This window comes from Morone saxatilis, unplaced genomic scaffold (assembly GCF_004916995.1).
Source record: "Morone saxatilis isolate NCDOM2014 unplaced genomic scaffold, NCSU_SB_2.0 Contig18, whole genome shotgun sequence".
Taxonomy (NCBI): Eukaryota; Metazoa; Chordata; class Actinopteri; family Moronidae; genus Morone; species Morone saxatilis.
The window spans coordinates 17884663-17908100 of NW_023339740.1; the positions used below are offsets into that span (position 1 = coordinate 17884663).

At 40.9% G+C, this 23438-nt stretch overlaps 1 protein-coding gene across 1 annotated transcript in view; it reads right to left on the minus strand.

The window, feature by feature from the left end:
* Positions 1–19522, minus strand: part of megf6b (multiple EGF-like-domains 6b) — a 55248-nt gene extending 35726 nt beyond the window's left edge. The window contains exons 1-3 of the mRNA XM_035661648.1: positions 19394–19522; positions 18371–18480; positions 10684–10788 (exon numbers count right to left, since the gene is read on the minus strand). Of these exons, the coding sequence (XP_035517541.1) occupies positions 10684–10788; positions 18371–18480; positions 19394–19515 (337 nt within the window). The 5' untranslated portion in view covers positions 19516–19522. The remainder of the gene's footprint in view (positions 1–10683; positions 10789–18370; positions 18481–19393) is intronic.
* Positions 19523–23438: the final 3916 nt, after the last annotated feature.

Here is a 23438-nt window from a genome sequence, read left to right on the forward strand (position 1 = left end):
GCCCAGGGTTAGAATCCGACCTGCGGCCCTTTGCTGCGTGTCATCCCCTCTCTCTACCCCCCTTTCCTGTCTATCTTCAGCTGTCACTATCAGTTAAAAAAAAGACAATAAAACACCAAAAAAAATAAATAAATAAATAAATATATATATATATATATATATATATTACACACCTTTTACATTTTTTAAGAAAAAAATGCCAAACATTTGCTCCAAATGTGAGGATTTGCAACTTTTCCCTATTTTCTTAAATTGTGAACAGAATACAGATATATTCTGTTCACAATTTTTTATTTATTTATAATTATTTCATAGACCAAAGGATTAACGATAAAAAAGAAAATCAATGACATCAGAAATCTACCGTTTCTTTCTTTACACCCCCTCACTTCCCTTTTCTTAGCCCTTGCTTTGCTCTAGAACTAAAGAGGTAATAAAACAAAGAATCAGAGGAGTTCAGGACAAAGAGCTGGGGAATGTGTGAGAAAACATTTTCTAGGAGCTTCTGGTTTTCCCAGCAGTGGCTCCATCTCTTTGCCCTCCTTCATTTCATCTGTTCTGTAAGTCACGCCATGCTGGCTGCTAACAATACTCAAAGAACGGGATTAAGCTTCCAAATGGCAAAAAACAGAAACATGTCAGTGACTCTGTGAATGGTCCATTTAGACTCCAATTTATGGCTGATGAGAGAGATTGTGTTGTAACAAAAACATCAAACGTTTTAAATAGAAAGATTATGTCACCACCTGACCTTGTTCCCTGTTTAAACAGCTCTCATTCCAAAATTCTTCACCCTCTCCTTGTGTTTTTAAGGTAAGACCCTAAGACGTCGTAATTCTCTCCAAGTAAAGTTAAAACGCAGACTTCAACCTGTTCATAGCCATGTCAGCTGTAGCCTGGTAAACCCATCAGAGAGGAAAAGGGAAACCCTGAGAATGATTTAGACTTCTTGCGATCCTTCTCGACCTTTACTATCCCATTATCAGCCATTTGACTTTTACAACTTCTTCCCTCCTACTTAAAAAATGCTCTAAAACCATAACAGCCAGATTTTGAGCAGATAAAATAAATGTGGTGATCATTATACCACAGTTATATAACTTAATGCCCTGATGCCCAACACCTTTTAACCTCTCAGCGGAGGATGGACACACCAGTCAAGAATGACAAACTGCTGCAGCTGGGCATCTCACAGCTTTACAATGTCATGGCTTTACAGTCATTACTTCGCATTTAGCTCTTGGTAGCTGAACAAAATAAAAAATAATCATGTGAATTATGGGTGAGTGTTAAAGTCTTTCAACCCAGCCAACAGTTCCCAGTTCTTAGTAGAGAAAACAGGAAAATATTTAAGGTGTGATATTCCTGGAATCTTTCTATGATGAAGCTGCCAAAGGTGAAAGTGGATTTGAAGTGGTCACAGCTGTTTTGTTATCTCATTGTGTTATTAAAGTGTATTAAAAAAATCACAATGCTATACCTGTCAATCAGTAGTGCCTTAGTTGTCCTTTTCCACTACAGGGCCTTAAAATAAAAATTGGAACAGTATATCTGTACTTTGTTCACAATTTAAGAAAATAAGGGAAAAAGTTTGCAAACCTTCCCACATTGGAAGCAAATTTTGGCATTTTCTTTCTTAAAATAAGTAAAAGTGTTGTAACTATATATATTACTATATATATCTAGTAATATTATTATATTTTTTTTTTTTGGGTTTATTTCTTTTTTTAAACGATAGGAAAGCTGAAGATAGACAGGAAAGGGAAGAGGAGAGGGATTGACACGCAGCAAAGGGCCGCAGGCGGATTCCTAACCCTGGGCCGCTGCAGGCAAAAGGGAAGCCAACCCAGGTGACTAACCCGGGCGACTCCCGAACATGGTTTTAACATTAGTACGCTATTGAGTGTCTATACAGGTGGCTTTAATAAAACCACCTACATAATAAATTTATTAATCGTTGTTATTGATTTTTTTTTGGTTTTAATTTCCCAATCTTTATCCACCAGCTTGCGAGACCAAATTTTAATTTCGGGCACTGCTTATTTGCAGACGCATATGTTTACCAAATATTTGTATACTTAATCCATCTGTCTTCCATTGTGATAATTCTGTTTTCTATTTTAACATTGTAGAGCATTTGTACATTGTATTGTTAGCTTTACTTTTACAGGTTTGACTTTAGAACATCTGTCCAGGGACACAGATGCGAAAATAGCCTTCTGGCAACTCTGGTGCATTTTCACATGAATGTTTAATTAATGTAAACTGTCCTGTTAAAATAAACCAATAAATAGTACATTAAATGTACGTTCCAGCTTTGAGGGGTTGATGGCTGCTGATCATGACTGGCCCAGCAAAACAAAGACAACTACAACGCACATAAAAATGACTCCCATTTCACCACTTCATCTGCTTCAATCGGGATAACCACTACTCTACAAAAGAGGAACCCTTGGTGGACAAACAAAGATGTCCGTGCCCTCATTAGTATTTGATAGCGGGGGGCGCATTCAGAGCAAGCAGGAGTCAGTTGTTGGAAACAAAAAGGTTTACCAAAAGATTTCTCAACGATGAAACAAGATTATAGAAAAATAAAAAGATCACAATGTGCACACACAGTAAACTGATAAACTACAAGGAGTTCAAAGCACCGGATGCCATCTAGGGACACCGATCAGCTACAAATATCGCCCAACCAGCCCTTGAAAATAACGTAGTCTGTACCGCTTTTGCCTTTGTAATGGCGTGTGCCCAAAATGTCAGTTTGTAAAATACAGTGTAAGTGCAAAGAGACGCTAGAAGCAAAGCCTCACAAGGTACATAAAATTTTAGGTAAAGGGAAGCCTCAAATTAGGGTTGTTAAATTTCTGCAATGGAAAAGTTCTGTACAGCAAATTTCACTTTCTTTTTAGACTGAGCATTTTGGATCTTTTCCACCTCCTCTTATTCATGAACGACTTACTGGTGTCCAACATACTAAAAACTATACTATTTTCTTAGTGAAAGAAGGCCTGATAAAATGATCAGCCACACATCACAATGCTGAGGCAAAGAAACTGTCCTATCTTGAGCTATAAAAGGACTGTGACATGCATGTGTGTTTCATTTCGGGGCACTTACTGCCTAAAGTGCTCAGCTAGCTCAGCATGGAGGTTTCTCAAATTTTTTTCTTGATCCTAAGTAAAAACCATTCAATGCGACTCAGAGTTCAGGGATTTATTTTTACAATGGGGAGGGTCCCAAGGCTGACATATTGAAAGCACCTCTCTCATTACATTCCTCAGTGGTTCCAAACATGAAGGGAGCAGATACTTTATTTAGCCAAAGAAAAATCAAAGAGCGTTTCCTCATTACTCAACTGACAGTGAAACAGTCCGACCCTTGCCAGGTTGAGCAGTATGTGTGAAATGGTTTCACCATACGGCCAAGCTATGCTCTTTTTTACAACATGGCCTCATGCAGACCTGCATCACCTAAACATGACAGAGAGCATCTGTGACACCGCTGCTGCCTCCTGTCACTGTCAGTCTATAATAGCTTGATGAGTAGCAGTGATGAAAGCAATTACCCACATTTTTTGAATAGGGTTAGATGCCATGTAGCCTTCCTGCTGTTCATTACCAGTTAGCATAGCCATGGAAAATGGCAGAGCCTGTCCACATGCTGGCTTGACTTTTGACCTCTCTGCTCCCATGCAATCTTCAGTGCACAGTGAGACCACAAAAGTCATCGCTGTCACATAAATCAGCTTAACTAAGCACATAGTTATATTAATAATACTACAATCAATGGTGATCTTCCACTTTGTTTCCACTTTACAGGGCTATGAGCAAACACCACATCATTGCATTGTTGCATTCCAATATAAAACCATTGTCAGTGACAGCAAAGTCCAATAACACTTGACCAACATGCCACTATGTGTTTACTGGGATTTGACATCTGGGAGGCATGAACCACCCGCATTTTTGGTCACATTTGGCCTTAATGTGCTACAGTGGTTACCATGACTAAGACGGAATAAACCTTGCATGATAAACACGTAAAAAGAAAAAACAACATATGTTTGTGAGTAGGAAAGATATGCACATTTATAAAAATTAAACCACAAAAACTCACCTCACGGACTGCTTTAAGGTCATTGACTATGTGTGAGGTGAGAGAAGGGAGCGAAAGGCAGGTTACAACAGGCCACTGGACTGTAAGTCTGAAGAAAAGACCACTATTGAGCTTTAAGTAATTGCGGAGAAGGACAGCTATTAGGGGATGAACAGAGAGAGCAACATCTGAAATCACCCTCGCAACACGCAAACTCATCCCTGTCTTAAGATAAACTGACACACATACTTTCCAGACACATGAAACTTTCTGGAAAGCTTTTCAAGCTTTCAACAAAGAAAGACAGTGAGAGACGGACAGAAGCAGCAAGAAAGCAGATGTGAAGTCAGATGCGAGTAGCCTTGTGTGATGACCAGATAACCTGTAAAAATACAAACCTCCAGGTTAAAGGGTCCAAGTACTCACTGTACCCACATCTCTTTGACCTGATCTGGTACCATAAAATACGCAATATAAAAGACACATAAATCATTTTGATGATACATTTGTTATTTTACTACAGCTATCTTTCTCGCTGACACTGAATTCTTGACCAGACAACTGTAGTTCAAGTCTGCGTACTTCAAAAGGTCCTGTGCAATTCAACAAGTGCTCTTTAACAAGACAATTAATTCCCACAATAGCTCCAGGGTAGCTGCCCTGACCTTGCAACCATGCTAACAAGCATCCAAAATAGAACCAGAATAACCAGAATACTGAAAAAGGTTTATACCATTGCAAATTTGATCTCCAACCTTCATTCAATTGTTTTTCATGTTACCACAGTGTATAAACATTATGTTGATAAGTGACAAGAAATCAACATTTACCTAATTTATCAGAAGTACTCATTATGCAAAGCAGCCCCTTACAGGCTATTACATTATCGTATTATTATATTCGTTGATTGTGAGTGTAAGCAGCATGTTAATGTTACGGTTGGCCAAGGTGGAGATAACTACTGTATGTACTTAAGTATAGTACTTAAATATAAATAAATGTAAATAAAGTAAATTTACGAAGCTACTTTCAACCACTGTCTCTGTGTAACTGTTACAGAACATTTTAATCAGAAGGTTTGGAAAATGTATGAGAAATACCCTCAGACATGTTATCATCTTTGCATCTTTCATGAGGTGTTTGTTCAAAGTGGGATCTCACTGTGCCCTTTCTCAGTATCTCGGCCACTAGACTGTGGAGAGCTGCATAGAAATAACTGACCTCATTATTTAGAGCTTCGGTCAACTGTTTATAAGCCTAACTAAAACTCTGAAGACATTATACTCACTACTTACTAGATTGTAGGAAGAATCTCTGACCCCTAACTATGGTGTTGCTGCCACAAATTTCACTGTGAAAAGATGATCCGTTTTGTTTCAATTGTTAATTTTCTGTGTAGATTTGAAGATACACTTTTATATTTCTGACAAACAAAAAGGATTGTTTTACGTTTTCCATAACGGTTTCTTTATCCAAATCGTCCAAGGTCTTTGTGCATCAGCAGTGCAACCTTCCAATAAAATATACAATTTCCAATAAAATATTGATAGATTTAGCTCCACAAAATGGTAGTATAAATCAGACATAGAAGTTTTACTTGACTCATCCATAATCTTGGTGGATGGACATAAGTAACCTAACAGATGGTTTGATATACTAACATTTGCACTGACTAAAAGCTTCAAAGACAAAATGGTTGTGGCTGAGAAAGCATGCCTGGGAGCCTGCTTTGAAGCAAACATTACAGAATAATGATAATGATGATAGCCATCCATAGAGGGTCTGTCTTGAGTGATGTCTAGAACAAGCTGGCCCTCCTGGCATTGTAATGACCCCAAACCCAGCCAAGATATGAGCTTATGGTTCAGAAATCATTTGCAAAAGAGCAAATAAATGAGACCCAATTACCTAACAGAGAAAGAGTTCTTTGAGTAGAATATTTCTACTGTTTGGGATCAACAAACAAACGCCTAATAAATACAGTATTTTCACGTATCAGCTTACGTCTCTTTGGAAAATTCTTCCCTCTGCTATCGAGGATTCGAATTTGATATCACTGACTCCTCATATTTCTTTCAAATAACTCTTATACGGTTATTAGACAATCCATCAGTTTTATGTATTTGAGAATTCAACTTTCATTTGACCTCAGGACGGGACACAAGAGATAGCTTTGGAAGATATTTCCAGAATCTTAAATTAAGACAGTAAAGTTTCATGTTACAAAAGTGTCTGCCTTTCTGTTCGTCAGACTGTCTGTTTGTCTGTGGCTGAGCCCAGATGTCAGCTGGTATGAAGACATCTGCCCTGCCAGAGGTCTAAAAGCCTTGGAAGCTGTTGATCCCAGAGGATACCACTTGTCTACTGATGACAGGCTGGATTCAAAGTACATCAGGCACCAAGTGACTAAATCCCACTGGATATAGACAAAACAAAGAGTTTTTAAAAGTACTTCAGAGCAAAAACAGAGAAAAACATTCATGTTGGCAGGTACCTGGCTACAGAAAATGATTGCTACTTCTGTAATAACTTAATTGGCAATTCAATTGTAACTTGTAAAAGTGAAACACAATATACAGAAAATCTCTCTTGGAAAACTAGAATTGTTGTAAATTTAACAGAAAATTTGTTCATGTGGGACTCCTTTGCTCAGAAGAAGAAAGTGACTGAGAAAAAGTCCAGTGGCTTAGTGTCAGACATCTCCATCAATCATGTCAGATTATGCAGCCTTGAAATTATCCATCCTACTGCATGATAGTATCAAGGTCTGGAACGTATGACACTGAAGGCAGGTGACCCATTCTAATAAATTAGATTTATTGTGTTTGAAAGGACTAGAAGAGCCTGAATGAACTGTCGCTTTACCACAGAGTTAAGTCAAAAATAGTAAAAAAAAAAACAATAATTATTGTCCTATACATCTCTTAGACACAGTGCTACTAAAAAACAAAACAGATGACCGCTTCAGACAACTATTGAAAGCAGGGCACTAATTGGCCCCTTTGAACGACATAAACACACAGACCAATTGCTATACACAAACATGGCACCACATGCACATCACCACATGCGACTGCAGAGGAATGCTTACACTGCTGAGAATCATCTAAAGTGATTAAATGATGAGTGAATCTTTGAGTGAAGTGCAGCTCCACACATTTGTCCTCAGCCACATCCTCCACTGCGGCTTCGGCTTTTATGTAAACATGACGAGAGAGACGCAAGCGGTTACTGACAGCTGTGTGAAACATGTGCACCGCACGAGAATTATCACAGCAGCTTGTGTGAGAAACGTGCACTCGTCCACACAACAAGGTTATTTATCCAGTTACTACAAAATGGTATGCGGCTGACCACAGAGCGTTCTTCATAATGGCTGAACTATATATCACAGCCGTCACTCAGTTGGCAGTCATTCATTAGAAGTGATGTTATTACTCTTCCCCAATGAGACACTTTGTACTCAGCCTGCAGCGATTCCCTTTGCCCTCAGGACTCTTGACTCTGAAGTGACCTGTATTTGGCAAATGCAAGACCTCAAAAATGGGACAGCTGTGAGTGTATTCATGCCTGTGTCTGACTCCCATCATCCCAAATGTTGCCCAGGGTCAGGCGGAGTCACTGACAGCCCCCACACCCTTCACCCAGCAGCCCATTCTATGCCAATCACAAGGCAATATAACTGCCAGAGAAGTTTACGGACTGATAGCCTCCAATAGAGGGAGGATCAGGGTGTGGGGGTCGGCTGCATAGCTCTCCACTAGCCAGGGCCCCTAGGTGCCCATTGATGACAGCCATCATTCACAATGCAGAACAATGCTGGTGGATATCAGTGTGTGGGAAGGGAACGGGGGAAGTTGATGTCTGCACTGATATCAAACAGGGGCTGTCTGGAAGCAAAACCAAAAGGGATGGGATCCTATATAGTGACTGGATGACAAAGATAGTAGAGCGAACATAAAATGGGGTTTACTGGTGATGTGTTCACCAAAAGTTGTCTTCTTCAGACGCACAACAGAAAGTTGGAAGATATAGATATATATGAGTACAATGTTTGTGTCATAATAAATGCACCTTGCAAGGAGGTACAGTTGTGCCAAAACTCCTTTTGTACTTCTGGTATTGGGAACACAACAGAATACCCAAGTGTCAAACGGTGATTTTATCACGGCGTCATCTATTTTCTAAAGCCAAAAGTGCAGAGAAGAGAGGTGTTTTCATTTGGAACTGATAAAAATGTAATTTCTTCTGATAAATGTTTAACATGTCAGTGTTCTGGTATGTTAGGAATGGTTTGGACATCAGAAACAGGAACTCATCTTTTCTTAATATCTCACCATATCTTAGGAAACAGAAACTATGAATAAAAGCTCAGCACAGATATTATATACAGATATTTTTTTTCTTTTCTCTTTGTCCAACACTGATGGGACAATATTTTGACAGGGCACAAAAGGAATTGTCAAAGCAGTTGGTGTGGATGCTCAGTTTATCAGGAAACTGTCTGTCTTGTGTCACTTAACAGACGTAATTCGCTCATGTCAATCTACTCCACCAATACGTCTTTCATCTACTGCTGATGGGTGGGGTGGGGAAATTTGAAAGACTCATCATTATTATAAGAACAGAAGGATGTATTGCACCAACTGTGTATTTATTCAAGTCAAGAGACCTCAGAATGATGTTTAATGTCTTTGGTTTAGAAAGACTATCAGGATCTTTACTACTTCCTCACATTGTACCTCACTGTGTGCATTGGCCCTTGCTTTACCGCTCTATACCATGATACTTCCTGATGTGTCAGTGAAATATGCCACTCCACTGCAGTGCTGCTCTGCTACGTTAAAGCTGGGATGAATATGTCTAAAGAGCATCTACACGTCTTCTTGATCATCGTCTATTAAGAATACAGAGCATTAAAACCCAATGAGATTGTCCCTGGGTGTTTATACAGAGTCTGTATGTAACTGTGTATGTATAAAATATCCTGTAAATCCATACTATAAATTTTGCTGATCAGCAAACATCATATTCAGCAGATGGCTTCAATCTTCTCAAAGACCTCCACTAGGCCCATCAGGACCAGCTTGAAACAGGCAACCAATGGTCTTAGGCAGCACCTCAATGGGCATGTGTGTTCATGGATCCTCAGTCCATATGATTAAGTCTTGCATTCAAGCATGAAGTAATCAGAAGTAAGCCAGGTCAGCTTAGCTACCACAGAGAGCTCTGATCATACAGACAGGCTGTCAATGCTGCCTTTCCCAAGGCTTGATCATAAGTCCTATAATAGCCAACGAGGAAGTGAATGTATAGTATGCTAAAAGGTGTCATGAGGCTACATCTGTGGTACCAGAGAACTCTTGAGAAAAACATGTGTGTATGAAGAAATTGTTAAGTTAGAGATGAACTTTGAGGTCATGGATGCTAGCCAGAGAGCTTAAAGTCAGGTCAGACCATTGTAACAAAAGGGAACCAAGATTTTCAGCTGCCCCCCTCAGTTTGAACTTGAATTATGCAACAAAAGGCTGGAGTGTCTAGGAGGGCCTAATTTGAGGGGGAGATATGGATGATTCTGGTAAAAAGTTGACACTAAGAGGAATTTCCTGTCGTGTGGTGTTATCAGAAAAACAACAGAATCCTCCACTGTTTTACTTCAACAGCTCAAATTCAACAATGGAGTTGCTGATAAAATACTTGGGCTGCTGGTAAAAGAAGCCAACTGCTGATGTGAGGAGATTCCCATTCACTCATAGAGAAAGGCGATCACTCAAACAGAGTTCGGTGGGGAGGCTTGGAGAGCTGACCGAAAAGGATCAGAATTGTAGGCTCACGCAAAGAGCCAAAAAGGTGTTTTTAATCAAATAGCAAGCTGCTATCCGTTTCAGTCAGTCTGGAGAGTTTTCACGATTTCTATTCTTAATACAAACTACATACAGTATCCACCGACCATGATTGAAAATGGACATGAGTTACATGTTGAGAATAGCTTTTGTTTTTTGCCATGACAATGGCTGCGCATACAGATGCAGCAGCTCCTTCAAACTAGCTACATTTTTGTTTTAATCTATTATTTTTTTCAGCTTTATTACTGAAACATCATTGAATGATGTCTGATTTGATTTGATTTTAAAGGGCTATGCCAAAATTGTTCAAATCTGAATTCATTAGATTTTGACTCTGGCAACGGTTGTGCACACAAACTCTGCGGCCGGTAGGCTAGCTCCTTTAAACTTCCCCTACATTTCTGTTTATCATCTGTTATTTTTTTTGGCTTTATTGCTGATACACGTATTACTGACAGAAATAGCCTACAGCCTAGCGAAGCATGGGGTTTGGATTAAAGAGCGGCAACTTTCTTTTCATTGTGCAACCTTGTATAATGACACATAAATTACCTTGTATATAATAAAAAAATTAATTGTGTGCAATCACATCACATTTTTTTTCAAACATATTCTTCCACTAATAAGCAAAAATTGCTAAAGTGGCAGAAAAAAAACCCAAAGGACAAAGAACTGGGGAAAAACAAAGAAATGGAGCACAGAAAAAATATATAACATAAAAGAGGATGTCTCTACTCACCATACTGGCAGCTGGGCCCATTAAACCCTGCAGGGCAGTCACAAAGCTGGGTGGATCCCTCCCGACACTGGCCCCCATTGAAGCACACGCCATAGCTACACACCGCTGCATGCGTATGTGTGGACAGACAGAGTCATAGAAAAAGAGAAAGAAAAATTAGTAAGTAAAGCAGAGACACCTGCCTGTTGTCATGAGATGTCAACATCTGCAGTTTCAAACACGGGCCTCTTTCTATCAAAGCCTTATCATCGGCCTGTTAACTCTTGACTAAAGAGGAACCTTGATGTTCCTCCATTCACACTAACTAATGTAAGAGGAATCCACTACTTGGCTCTCTTTGAACAGACAAGCAGGCTTTGAGCCAAGTGAAGGAAATTTCTAAACTCCATTTCACAGAATCCAAGTTTTTAAAGTGAGTGGCAGCAACAGCTTGTAAGACTTGGGAATGCGGCCTCTTTCCCGCACAGTACTGAGAATGTTACCTGTGAATGACCTTGATTGATTAACTGAACTTTGATCATTGTCACTAATGGCGATCATACAGATGTGCATGGGATGAAATCAGAGTCTCTACAGGGTGAGCGTGGCTCATCCATCTCTTGGAGCCAGCGGCCTTGTGTCCATAAATCCCTGTAAGTCAAACTGCTGTCGCTCGTTAAGACGTAAAATTCAAAGAATCCAGGGAGCATAAACAGTGAGAGGTAGCTCAGAACATGTGAATGCACCTCAAAAGTGTACAATCACGTCCAACACATTCACATCAATCACGACAGTCCTTCACCTAAAACTGTGTGTGTGTGTGTGTATGCATACAGAAAAGTACGTGTGCTGAAGTCTTTTGGCTAATATCCCCATGAAGTAAGACACAGGTGTTTAAGCCTAGCCTGTTGTTTGCACTCTCCTGAGCAGAGTACAGTGCTTAGTGATGACAGGTCCAGAGTATTGATGTCTATCACTGCTATTCCCGACTGGCAACATGTGGACAGTGGAACTGAAAAAAAAAACACAGCCCAGCTAATCACAAGAGGAATTTAAATGGTAATCCTTCCCCTAGATGATTGCCAGTGTAACTGTTCATCTTCTGTCAGATACGCATTTTCTTGCCCATCTAATCCAACAAGAGACGGCATGACCAATCACCACACCAGACGCTGCCAGTTCTGATGCCATTTGCTGGCCATATATGGTCATAGTGATGGTCTCATGCCCAGGACGACTCAAACAGAAACTATGATTTCAGCTTGCCCCTATCCACAAATTTGAACTTTATCACATAAACCTTTTATTGCGTTCAGTATTGCAAGTATAGTTACAGCAATTTTGATTTTTCAATTGTCATTTTGTGCTTGTTTTCATGCTGCCTTGCAACAAAAATAACTTCCTCTCCTAGGACAAATACGGCCTGAACTGAACTGAACTGAACTGGACTGCTGTAAATATAGTATTATTATTATTTGACAATTGAGTTGATACTGATCATCAAGTAATTCAGCAAGAAAAAAATCTCTCTCTATGTTAAAGGACCAGTAGGATTTAGCAGCATCTAGGGGTGTAGTTGCAGATAGCAACTCCCACGCTTCACCCTCCCCTTCCAAGCATGAAGGAGAAACTACTTTGTCCAAGAAGAATGTGAAAAGTGCAAACAACCCTAAAGCCAGTGTTTGTTTTGTCCGTTCTGGGCTATTGTAGAAACATGATGGTTCAACATGGCAGCCTCCAAAGAACGAACCCTGCGGTGTCTGTAGATAGAAAAGGCTCATTCCAAGGTAACAAAAACAATTCTCATTTATACACCTTAATGAAAACATACTTAAGCATATTATGTTCCATTTCTGCCAACAGATTCTCCTAAATGTTACACACTGGACTGGGATTTGCTGCTTTTCTCTGTTTTACACGTTGTTGGTCAGCCAAAAAAATAAAAACAAATGGAAGTTTGCTTATCTATTTGTTTGAAAAATAATTGACTGATTAATGTAATATATTTTTTAAAAACATTAAATTACTTACATACAATGATCACTCTGGATACTTTAAAACACAGGTACAATTTAAGGCACATCTAATCAGCAGAGGAAAATATAAGATGACTAATATAAGAAGTACATCTACGGTCTGGCTTTAACTGTATCACTGTATCAATTGCATAACATTTCCAGACAAAGGAGAGGGAACATGAAGAAGTGATCTCTAATAATTACAGATGAGCTGGAGTTATTTCATCCATGTCTCCCAGTAGATTCACAGGGCTCAGCCTAAACATCCGCCTGTCATCTGGCCCCAGTGTCAGACACCTGCTTAACAGTTGGACCATCCAGGGAGCCTACAACAAATAACCCACACATACGCCCACTATACACACATGCACACATCAAGACAATCCCTCTCTTGTTGTCTCTAAAAACAACTCCAGCAAACATCAGAGGTTCACTAAACTGATGCACTGTCAAATACACCCACGTGCTTGTGCTGAATACCTAATAGACCAAAATCTTGCCCAATTTGTGAAACAACTGAAATCCTACTCCAACAGGAAGGCCATCTCACCACCGCTAATCTGCCCATGATGACTTCCAGTTCCTCAAGACTGTGTGGCTACAGAAGCTATGATACACTGTAGCAGTTCAACATACGTTAGTATGTTACATAGCTACCCCTGCTTCTGTGATTATCTAATGTGAGCGAATTTTGATGTGGTGACAGCTACAGATGACAGACGAGCAGAAAAAAAAAAGCATTACTCAGTGGTCAGGTTTAATTGTACAGTTTCAAATGGATCCAAATTCTTAAGGACAATTATATGACCACCAGCTGTGAGAGATCAAATTAATGAGACATTCCTAAATTGTGGTGAAAATGTTTTAAATTAACTAAATTACCAGCAACAAAGTAAAAGGTCAGATGTCTCTCAGAGTCACTTCAGGGTAGCATGGCTAAGTGACAACAAGGGGAATGTACATTCCCCCCTCTGAGATGTGAGACACACAGGATTGTTGGCAGCTAACCAGGGCATTTTTGGGCTGCCCCCATCCTGAGCCCCTTGTGCCGCTTAATCTTCCCTGAAATAATTTCTTAATGTGGCATGCAGCGTGGCATAAAACTCACTCTCATCTGTCGCAGTGAATGCCTCCGCTCTATTACAAAGACACCTTCTCTGAGAGGATTAGCAGCTTCCACAAAAAGAAGAGGCAGACAGAGCAGGGGTCAGCAACTCACGCCAAGAAACTGAAAACAAGCGAGCAGGTGTCACCCTTACAGCTTCTGAAGGGGATGACCACATCAAGACAGAGGCAGCCCAGTGTTTGTTTAGGCCCCGTCGATCGGTTTAACCCCCAGAGTGCGACCCAGAGGGAGACCACATTTAGGGCAATTCACAGACACAAAAGCCTGCGCTCAGGGCTCCGTTTGGTGCCATAATTGGTACGTGTGGAGCCAAGCACTGTATTTTGGAGGCAACAAATCATGTTTTGCTATGCAGAGGAATGTGTCATTTCAAAGAATTTCTGTGAAAACCAGGGCAAGCTATGTCAGATGATCTCTGACAGGTTTCTTTGAAAGACTTTAAATACCATTTTAACTAGAAACTAGGTTGGTTTGACAAAGCAGGCACAATAACGCTTCACAAAAAAAAAATTCTTAGTGTGCAAGGAATTTACTGCACCCTACATCATACTGTATGCCGTACTGGTCTGACAGATTCCTGGGAAAGAAATATATTTGTATGAATTAATAACAGCATGCATGTCCCTCAGGCCAAACAGGAAATGTATGCAGTCATACAGTGGCACAACACTCCATACAAAATTGAATGGGTACAGGCCAGTTGAACACATTCAGCCTCATATTTCCCACCCACACACAGTTGCAACCATGTCCGTAAAAATGTGATTCTGGTGATGTCTGTCTAAAACTACTTCTGTTCTCCATGCCTGCACATCGATGGCATTGCCCCTATCTGACATAGCTGCCATTAAAGGAAAAGAAAGAGACTGGCTTTGCTCGTAGCAATGTAGCTCAGCGGCAGTTCAATCACATTTGAGGACACCGATTTTAAAAATAAACACTGATTTATATTTTGACCAAGCTGGCTAGCCCAACTAATTTCTGCACATCCACAGTTCCACTTCTTGTGTGAGGACTTTGAGTCATGTTTGCTCGCCAGACTCAATCCAACAGACCTCAAGTTATGAACAGTACACTGGAATTTGTTCAAAGCCTCATATTTGACAGCAGAAAAAAAAAAGTGGTAGCTTCAATTTGTTTTGAGTATTCTGCTGACCTTGCTGCCCCTGCTGCACGTTACTCATTAGATCAAAAGGAATAGGTCAGTGGAACCAGAGGCAGTATTGTGATGGACTAAACAATCTAAATTACACCACTGTTTTGGTGTATAATGAACCATGTCATGTCTCACTTGGCTGATTTCTGTCTGTTTCTCTGTATGTGTCTGAGTCTTTGTCTATTTGTGTTCAGCTATGCATGATGCGGTCCCCATGACCGCTGACATAGTTGTTGCTGTGTTGCATGACACACACACACACACACACGCACACAAGAGACCACCCATGGATAGACTAGAGGACCATTTCCTTTTTTCTGGCTACTGGGCCTATTTCACATGTAGCTACCTTCGCCAGCCTGCTCCCCACCACAAAAGGGGGCCAGTTCCTATTCAGCAGTTAACGAGGACGACAAACTGGAGGAGCCATTGTCCCTGCTCCTCAGCCCCTGTCACAAAGCTTATTGTTGCCGTCAATCAACATAACTGCTCGTTTCCACTCCCGGCTAACCCCATCCATCCTCACCCGGCCCGTGGCTACATGCTGGGGTAAAAGGTTTAACTCATTGATTGAGTGGTCCTCCAAAACGTTTAAGTGGAGGAAGTCGCCATCACAAAGTCAAGAGCTCTTCACCTTCAGGAGAACAAGATAGTCATCAAGCCAATTGGGAGTCTTTTACAAAACACACAAAAGTCACCTCGGTTGTGGGTTTTCAAAAACTTAATTCTGCCTCCAAAAGTCACATGGCTGACTTTCAGCAGACAAGAATCCATTAACTGTATCGTAAAAACTTGAGGTGGCAATAAGATATTAAATAGAACTTCATCTGTAACTTTTGATAAGTCACTTTTGATTAATCATTCAATATGGACTAATAAGTTTAATCAATTAATCAAGAAATGCATTTTCAGAGTAAGTGAAAATGAAATTAACAGATAAACTAACTGATGAACAGTTAGTTTCAGCCCTAATTTACATTTCTGTAAAGGAGCATACCTATATAGTGAAAGTACTGCAAAGGCTTCATTCAGTCTGACTCTCCACTTTAAGCATTCGTTCTGCAACAATGCTGGAAAACATCAAAACTTGGAAACAAAAACTTTAAATTTCAGATATTTGCAAACAGCTCAAGACCTCTAAAATCGATGCAATTGTGTCAATGGAAAACTCATGAACCTTCATAATTAGATTATAGTAGCCTGAAACACAAAGATATGGAAAACAAGAGGGAGGGGATCAAAACAGTGGAAGAAAAAGTGAAAATAACCAGACGGTTGCTGTGCTGTGGTATATTCGTTCTCCAAATATGTGACTAATTATGCTAGGCAAAGAATGCTGGAGAGCACAACAACTGAAGCCATTCATTAAAAAACTGCGAGAGGTCGGCAACATCTGTACAATAATGGGTGGATATAGAGCAGAGAGGAAACACAGGTGAACTAAAGGATGGACAAGCTACTCAATTTGCAGCCACTACGTGTGCTGTATCTACAACATGATTAGACCCTCAATTCTACTGACAATAACCACAAATCATTAGCCTAATTACCTGACACTGACATTTTATTAGGGAACACACACACAAAGAAAGGAGGGACAACCCAAGAGAGAGAAGCCTCAGAAGTGCCAGACACTAAATCACTATCTCAACACAAAGCATTCCCATCTTCCCAATCTTCCATTCTTTTGGGGGATTTCAGAGGATTTGCTAAAGCTGTACATTTTGCAGAGCAGATTTTTTCCTTTGGATGTTGGAGGTGCTGTTGAAAACGGCCCCACAGATTGCATTGTGCTGACTGAGGTACAGTACAGATAGTGCATAGCAAAGTGCGCAGGAGTCGGAGAGGGAGGATTGTGGTGTGAGCTTCCTTTTATCCTGGTTCAATGGCTCAGAGAAAAGGGTGATTAGTTTGTCCCATCTCAAAGCGCTGCCACGTCTTTGGTTACAGAGATAAAAGCCCTGCCTCGCGTCGAAGAGAGCAGCCATTGTCACGCGAAAAAGAGAAACAAAACTCCCCCGTCTACTTAAGTGAGGGGAGACACTGGGCAGTCCTGAGGAATGTCTCTTTAAGACATTTCTTTAAGAGTGTTTTAAAACAAACCAGACTCATTGAAGAGCAGACAGCGTAATGCTTCCATGTATAATTTAATACTGTACCCTTTTCCCTGGAAACAAAGAGCTCTTTGAAGAGAGCATAGATGCCATAATAAGACACCGATGACAGGCACATCCAGGAGATCTTCTCCTGCTCCCCATCCCAGCCACTTCCCATCAGAGGGCTATCCTGGCGAGCACTGTGCGGGTGCTGTGAGGGCTATTAAGCACGCAAGTTGGTTCCAGGTTGGGAACTGAGAGTACGGAAGTGCGAACTTTCGTGTCAGTCCACCGGACAGGGTGACAAACTGTTTACAGGAAGGCTTTGCCAAGGGTCTGTCAATGGTATGCAGGCTATGCGATCTGGATCACTGGCTGTAAAATCCCATCAAAGGAGGCTTCTCAGTCTCAGCGGTGTGAAGCTAAGCTTATCCACAAGGAGATGAGCTGCTGGCAGCCCCAGTGTGACCAACAGAACTACTCTTCCATACATGGACCCGTAGAATTACAAAGAGATTCATATTTGTTTCTCTTTGCTCTTTTTGTGCGTAACAGCAGGTGGTCTCTCCGCCGTGAGCTGATGGGTATTGTTTTGGGGGCCTTGGCTGTGATTGGTTGTTGTAGACACTAGATAGGCTTTTCGGTTTTCATATCCATAATGCAATCCTCTGACCTGCACTGCCATGTCACACCTCTGAATATGAAAAGTGGCATGACTATATGGATGAGAGCCAAGATTTAAACATGGGACCACAGCCAGACAAGGCATGTGCACATTTAGAGCTTTAATATACACTTTAAACTACATATCCAGTCAAGCAAAAGCTAACTGCCAGACAGGCTCAACCTATCGTTAAACTACAGGAGCGCTATAGACCGATGACCTCACCCAGATCGTAATTGTTATTTTGCTGAGTGTAGAACAAGATACTTCGATGCGAACCTCATTTGACAGCAAATGTCAACACTTAAACTCTTTCAACACTTGAGAGTTTCTTTCCCACCGTCCACATCTACACCTTTGTGGGACTGTTGTAACAACACAAGTACTGCGGACATGGCACTGACTGATAACATCTGCTGAGGACTCTGGATGGGCAGAGCACCTCTTGACCCTTTTGACCTTTTCCTGAAAACCTTTCATTCAGAGGTCTGTGCCAAGGGTGAGGTGATGTTTGAAGCATCCCTTCCTCCTGCTGAGTCAGGAAAAGACATATTGCCTTTTAGTAAACATACCTAACCATATATTCTGTTGGGGGAAAAAAAGTCACAATCGAACACCTGATACATGTTTATACTTAAGGATACTTACGATACAGACACCCCACTTCTCCATTAAGTTGAGACCATCCAGGGCAACACTTGTACACAGTCTGATAATCCTGTCTGTACACTTGTCGGTATGCAGTGTAGTACGCTGTCCTGTTAACATGATAAACAGACAGTTAAAAAAATGTTTTGTAGTGTTTCATTGTAAAACAGTAGTGTGTGTGAGTGATAACATATACACATGCTCTGGAATCATCTGACAATATTTGGCCATATATTTGTTAAGGTTTCATGTGATTGCATACCTGTAGATTAGGAAAAACAAACATGTAACCTGATCAAACGGCTCCCAGCCCCTTGTGTAACATGCAGTGTAATGTTCAGCAAACATTTTCCCAGACTTTTAAGTAAGGTGCCATTTTAAAGTGTGAGACTGGCAGACTCTGTTTCAAAGAATGGTGCCTATCCCTGTACTTTGGGACCCTTCTCATTGCTCAACAGTGATTACGCATCGTTAAAACACGCTTTGTTTACAGCGAGTAATTGTGGCCTTGGCTACCTTCAAAGCAGCCTTTGACTTGGTGACACGGAGAAAGCGAGGGCAGCACAGTGAGAAACTCCTGAACCTGACTCTTAGAGATAGGCTAAAATGTTAGCATTACTCCTTCAAAGGAATGCTGGCTGCAGAGACGCCCATGCGTTAAGCATCTTGTAACCCCCAATGAAGTGGGGCTACACCTTGCACTTAACTGTATGAGAGGTTCAAAGCTGTGATTAAAGGACATGAGTAAGAGAGATGAAGAGGAGATCAGGGAGTGAGATCTCATCCTGTTTGGAGGTAGAGTTAAATAAAGGATCATAGCTTCTCTGATAAATTCTTTTGGTTTTATGACTCATGAGAGACAACACAAAACCATTAATTAATGCTTTGCACTAGCCAGAGCTTAATCAGCAAAGCACGACATCCCCTGCAGGTGAAGATCGGAGTGTTTGTATAGGCATAGAGTCAGAGGTTTTGACAAGAAGGGGCAGACGAGACAGACTACAAATGAGGTGCATTACTCACCTCCTCTCGTATCCCATGCACCATGACTGTCCCACACAGCCTTGCTTCCACACTTTAACCATGCGTGTGAAGGCCTGCACACACGGCTGCCTCTGGGCGACCAGCGTCACCTCCCTCTCCATGCACACATTGGGCCTGGAACGAAAACAGTGGTAAAAATACTTAAGGTGTCAAAATGTTCTGCAGTGTTTTTACAGATGTACAGATGGCAGCGGGGACAATTTATGAGTGCTGTAAGAAAAAAAAAGGTTGCAGCAAAGATAGATGGACAAAGCTTGCATGGGGCATTATCTAGTTGTCAACGATGTAATGCCTGTGAGGACATTACCTGCACTGAGGCGCAAGGCTACTTATGATGTCTGGTTTTGGTATTTTTAAAGACTTAAGGGGAATTCCTCATACCTCACTTCTCAGAACGCTGTGCTGAAAAGCACAAGATACTACCTGTAGTTCAGCCTAAACTCAGTAATCATCTGAAATGTGTCACCTGAAAGTCTTTAAGAAGGTGGGATGGACATGAAAGTGGTGCAGATTTGAGATCTTCCACTCCAAATGTAAAAAGCAAAGATAAAAATCATAACCAGACGAGATCAAAATGTTTTAGATGTGACCCAGGTTTGCTAGGAAACGAAAGCTTATGATGTATCCCTGTAATGACTTACCACCATTTTAAAAATAAATGAATAAAACAAAAACATGCGGCAGACAATTCACATGAAACAGTGTTTTCACTGGACATACAGAACATGCATGTTTTCACTTGTATGTATGAGAGTAAATGTCAGCAGAAGCAGAAGCAGGAGACAGTTAACATTTTCACCCCCGGGTAAAACACGGTAAGCCTCCAACTGTGATGTTTAGTCCTTCTTACACAAAGTCTGTCTAGGTGAACGGGGCAGACCTGCCACTGATGTCTTCACACCATTTCCTGCAGCTCACAAGAGGCTCGCCGAAAAGGTGCAACATGATCTTTGAAACATTTTCTCCTTTGGTAACTCTCCAAGGACAGACAGGAAGGCTCGGCATATGGAGATCAGCAGGAATCTTAAGACAGCATCCAGCTGCTCATCTCATAAACAATAGCAATCACTATCACCTCCAGCTGTACACATAATTGCATATGAAAGACCTTATTGTTAGTGGCAGGTAACAGCGAGGAATATTTTCACACATAATTCAAGCTCCTTATTTATTATTTTGGGGTTTAAAATACCTGTTATAATTGTCTGTCTCTTTAACTTGGGGGGCTTAAAATAAACAGCCTCTGACAGACTTAGGAATGAGGTACAGACCATCCACATGGAGCTAATATATAATCATGTAAATTACAGTGATACCATGCATAAAAAGCCCATAAAGACATTCATAAGAGCAGGCAACAGTCAAATTATTCTTCCAGCCTCTACAAATAATATCTCCAGCTGCTGTTTGATACCTCTGAAACAAACAAACAAAACACTTCACAAGCCTCTGGCTCACTCTTTGACACAAAGTTATGTGTGTTCAGGTGAACCAGCAGTTTTCCTCGAACTTCAAAGGAAATGTGAGGCTGCAAAACATCTTAGGAAAGATGAAGGCTAAAGTAAATCACCCCTAAAGAATCTGAGTACCAAGAAAATATGAAGTGAAACAGCATATACACAAAGAAAACGTAGGACGAAAGCTTACTCACATATAAGGTTGGAGATTGTTGGCAATGCCATAACGCAATGCATGAGTCTCTTTAATAAATATAAGAAAAAAAGAAAAAATAACTCTTTCCATGTTGCTTCTCCTTGGATTAGAGTTTTAAAAACTGGGAATTACTCGCAAACTCATTCATGAGTATAATTCAGCAGTTTAACAATAAACGAAATGAACCTAATACATCACCAAAAATTAAACAAAACAAAAAAAAGAAATCCGAGCGGTGAACGAGGAGAAACAGGCGCGTAAAGAAGCTTCCTTGTGGAAATGATCAACACTTTCCAAAAATGTCCCCAGCCATCACATGCGTGTGTTTTCTCGCTCTCGGCCGGTGAGTTACACACTGACTCCAGCACTGAAGCTCACCTCCGCTTCCTCACTGCAGATGTTGATCTCACGGGCAAACGCTCGTGGAGGCTGAGCGCGTCCTGCCTCCCTCCATTGACTTGGTAATGATGGCAGGGGTTTGGGGTGGGTAGGCGGGCGGGGGGAGGATGGAAAGGGTCCAATTTAATATTCAGAGCTTCAGCAGCTTCTGAAAACCACTCACAAGACACCCTGCAGTCGGCAAAGTGTACTCACAAACAGAGACTTAGTAGCTAAAAAGGGGTTTCCTCGGGTCCAGGTGTAAATATATACTACTTTTAATTTAACTGGTATTTGCTACAGCACATTAGAGTCATTTTAATTCATATTGGGTTAAAAAACGGACCGCGACCGCAAACAACCATGACAAGAACTGTAATTAAAATGCTTACACTGACACTCATTCTCAAGCCATTAATACGCTGCGTTATATTGCACGCTTATACTAAAATAGAGACCTTTTATACGCCGATATTAAATTCCTCCACCAATATGGCGTTTATTGGATTTCACGGACGCATGTTGGTGAAAACAAAGCTCGTGGAGTTTGGAAGTGAGCGCACGTGCAGAGCAGTATCCGCGCGCCTCGCACGGAGCCGTGAGCCAAAGCGGGGAAGCAGCTGCACGAGGGAAGGTGCAAACCGCTCATGGTAGTAGACTCGGACATGTTGGGGGGAAAGTGAGTGATATACTATCGCCCTGACAGCCACAGAGGATGTTCGGGGGGGTCTGAGGCAGCTAGTGGTCACTCTGCGGGGCAAACAGCTGATGGTGCGGTCACAGGGTCAGCCGCCGGGGTGACTACTGCTGCTCTCCAAACAAAGCTCTCATTGCACGCATGTGTGTTCATGACCTTACAGAGTCCCGGGTCACCGCTGTCCGTGCACCCTCCGAGGGTGACTGCTACACGGCATGTTGTTTGAATTACATGCCCAAAGTGGGGACAGAGGGCGAGACAAGAGTCTTTTTTTTTTTTTTTTTAACTACAACAACAAAAGTTAGTCTTATGATAATCTAATTATTTTATTTATGTTTATTTCTTGGCACAAAAACACACACATATATAACACACATATATACACACAGTCAGATTAACCTGTTTAGAAGCCCGAGGGGGAAAATATGCTGTTATATTTACCCCCACCTTCTTTATAGGTTCCCTGCTGTCTACAACCCAAATTACACATCAGGCCACAGACCCATATTTGACAAGATGTGGTCTCAGGATTCCTCGGCTGATAATATTTACACTGTAGACTGACAGATGAAGTGCAGAGTGTGAAACCTATTGGCTAACTTCTAGTCCGTTAAATAACAGCCATTTAAAATATTCCACATTTCACCCCAGGGGGTCCCCGGACCTCTGGTTGAGAACCACTGGTCTACAGGCAGCCTACCCATCAAGTACCATACACAGCAGATTACACATGGCTGCTTTATTATAATGGCAACATGTTACCCTTCTTTAACAAATCATATTAAGCAAATAAATCCAATTAATTGATATTGTACTTTACTGGCACAAATTCCCAAACTAAGTTTTAATTATTCAAATTAACAAAAACCTATAGCAAACCAGGGCAGTTGCCCACTTTGCCTGTATGTAAACTTGCATCCAAGATATTAAATCTATTTAAAAACACAATATAAACAGAAAATGTAAATATTGAAAGGTGGCTCCTGCATTTTTACCAAATTCAATTTTGAGACCTTGTCTTATAAAGGGTCCAAATCTAGTTGTAATACCTTTAATATTTCAGATGATATTATGGTTATACAGTGTATTTTCTTTTTAAAAAAATGTGTTTAATTAAATTATCAAACTAATTTGAAGCAAACCTTTCATTTGGTATTATTCTAGCATAGAAACACTTGTTTCTGAGACTTTGGTGGGCTTACTCTGAGAATTCTTTATGGGTTAACTACTTTCATCATAAAATGAATGGTTCTTTAGTTAGGAAGCCCTGAAATACCATGCTGGCCCAGCTTGGAC